Source organism: Monoraphidium neglectum (assembly GCF_000611645.1).
Source record: "Monoraphidium neglectum strain SAG 48.87 unplaced genomic scaffold scaffold02107, whole genome shotgun sequence".
Taxonomy (NCBI): domain Eukaryota; kingdom Viridiplantae; phylum Chlorophyta; class Chlorophyceae; order Sphaeropleales; family Selenastraceae; genus Monoraphidium; species Monoraphidium neglectum.
The window spans coordinates 8,497-9,883 of NW_014011521.1; the positions used below are offsets into that span (position 1 = coordinate 8,497).

Here is a 1,387-nt window from a genome sequence, read left to right on the forward strand (position 1 = left end):
CCGCCTGGCTTGCCAACCACCTCGCCCTGCGAATATGCGGCCGTGGCGGGCGTAGCGGTGCCCGGATGCCATCTGAGCCATCCTAAGCGTCGCCCGCTCACCGCCACCGCGGCGCCGGCGGCGGCGCGCCGCGCCCTGGGCCAGCGCACCCTTCGCTCCCCGCCCGCCTGACCTGCCCCCCAGCTGTGCACGCCCGACAACCGACCGGCCCCACCCTCGCCCCTTCCCCCGCCCCTGCCACAACACCCAGACACGGCGAGGAAAGTAGAGGCCCTTAGCTCAGCCCTCGGCGTCCGAAAGAGCCACGTCGCCTCCCTATTCCGCCAGCAGCCCGCGCTCGCCGCCGCCCCCGCCGACCAGCTCGCCGCGCGCGTGCGCCGCGCCGCCGAGTGCCTGTGCGTGCCGCCCGTCCAGGCGCTCGTCATGGCGGCCCGCAGCCCCGCGGCCGCGGCCGCAGACCCTCTGGTGCTCCGCCGCAAGGCTGAGCGGCTCGCAGCGGCGCTGGGGCTGCCCGCAGAGCAGGGCATGTTCTTGGCGGCCCGCCAGCCCGCGCTGCTCGAGTACGCCCCCGAGTCCGTCGCCGGCGACTGCGCGCGCCTCGCCGCGTCGCTCGGCGCGTCGCCGCCCGGCGTGCTGCAGCTGCTCTCGCGCGTCGGCGCGCGCGAGCTGCGCGCGCTGCTCGGCGCAAGCGGCGGCATGCTGCGGGAGCAGCTGATCGACGTGCTCGAGTCCCTGGGCCTTCCCGCCAGCAGCACGCGCGACCTCGACACGCTCCGCATGGTTGCGAAGAACCCCGGCCTGCTGTGCGCGCCGCCGGCGCGCGTGGCCGAGAGCTGCGAGGCGCTCGTCTCCGTATTCCAGGCCGCGCCGGCCGCGTTTGTGCACGTGCTCAACCGCTGCCCCAGCCTGCTGACCTGCGACGCGGGGGAGATCCTGGCAAACTACAGAGGCCTGGGGCGGCTGCTGGGGCTGCCGCCGCCGGCGATGGCGCGGCTGCTGGCGGCGCAGCCGCGGCTGCTGCGGTGCCGGGCGGAGGACGTGCAGGCGAAGCTGGAGGCGCTGATCTACGACATGTACATGCCGCGGGAGCAGGTGTGTTTGTGTGTGTGCATCTGTGTGTGCATTTGTGTGTGCATGTGTGTGTGTGCATTCGTGTGTATGCAAGAATGTGTATAAGAGTGTGTGAGTGTGTGTGAGAGAGAGAGAGAGAGTGTGTATGTGTGTGAGGGTGTTTGTGGGCAGAGGTTGGGGGTTGGGTGTGGGGTGCGAGCACCAGGCGTGCAGCAACGCCGGCGCGCTCTGCAACGCGCCGTCGGCTGCGGTTTCAGGGCGCCCGCGCGCCACCGCTCCCACGCCCCTCTGCCTCCTGCGCCCCCCCCCCCCCCCC

At 72.8% G+C, this 1,387-nt stretch overlaps 1 protein-coding gene across 1 annotated transcript in view; it reads left to right on the forward strand.

The window, feature by feature from the left end:
• The window catches only part of MNEG_9903 (hypothetical protein), a gene marked incomplete at both ends in the record, with an annotated part of 3,396 nt that overhangs the window by 669 nt on the left and 1,340 nt on the right, over nucleotides 1-1,387 (forward strand). The window contains one exon of the mRNA XM_014041628.1: nucleotides 251-1,092. Within this exon, the coding sequence (XP_013897082.1) occupies nucleotides 251-1,092 (842 nt within the window). The remainder of the gene's footprint in view (nucleotides 1-250; nucleotides 1,093-1,387) is intronic.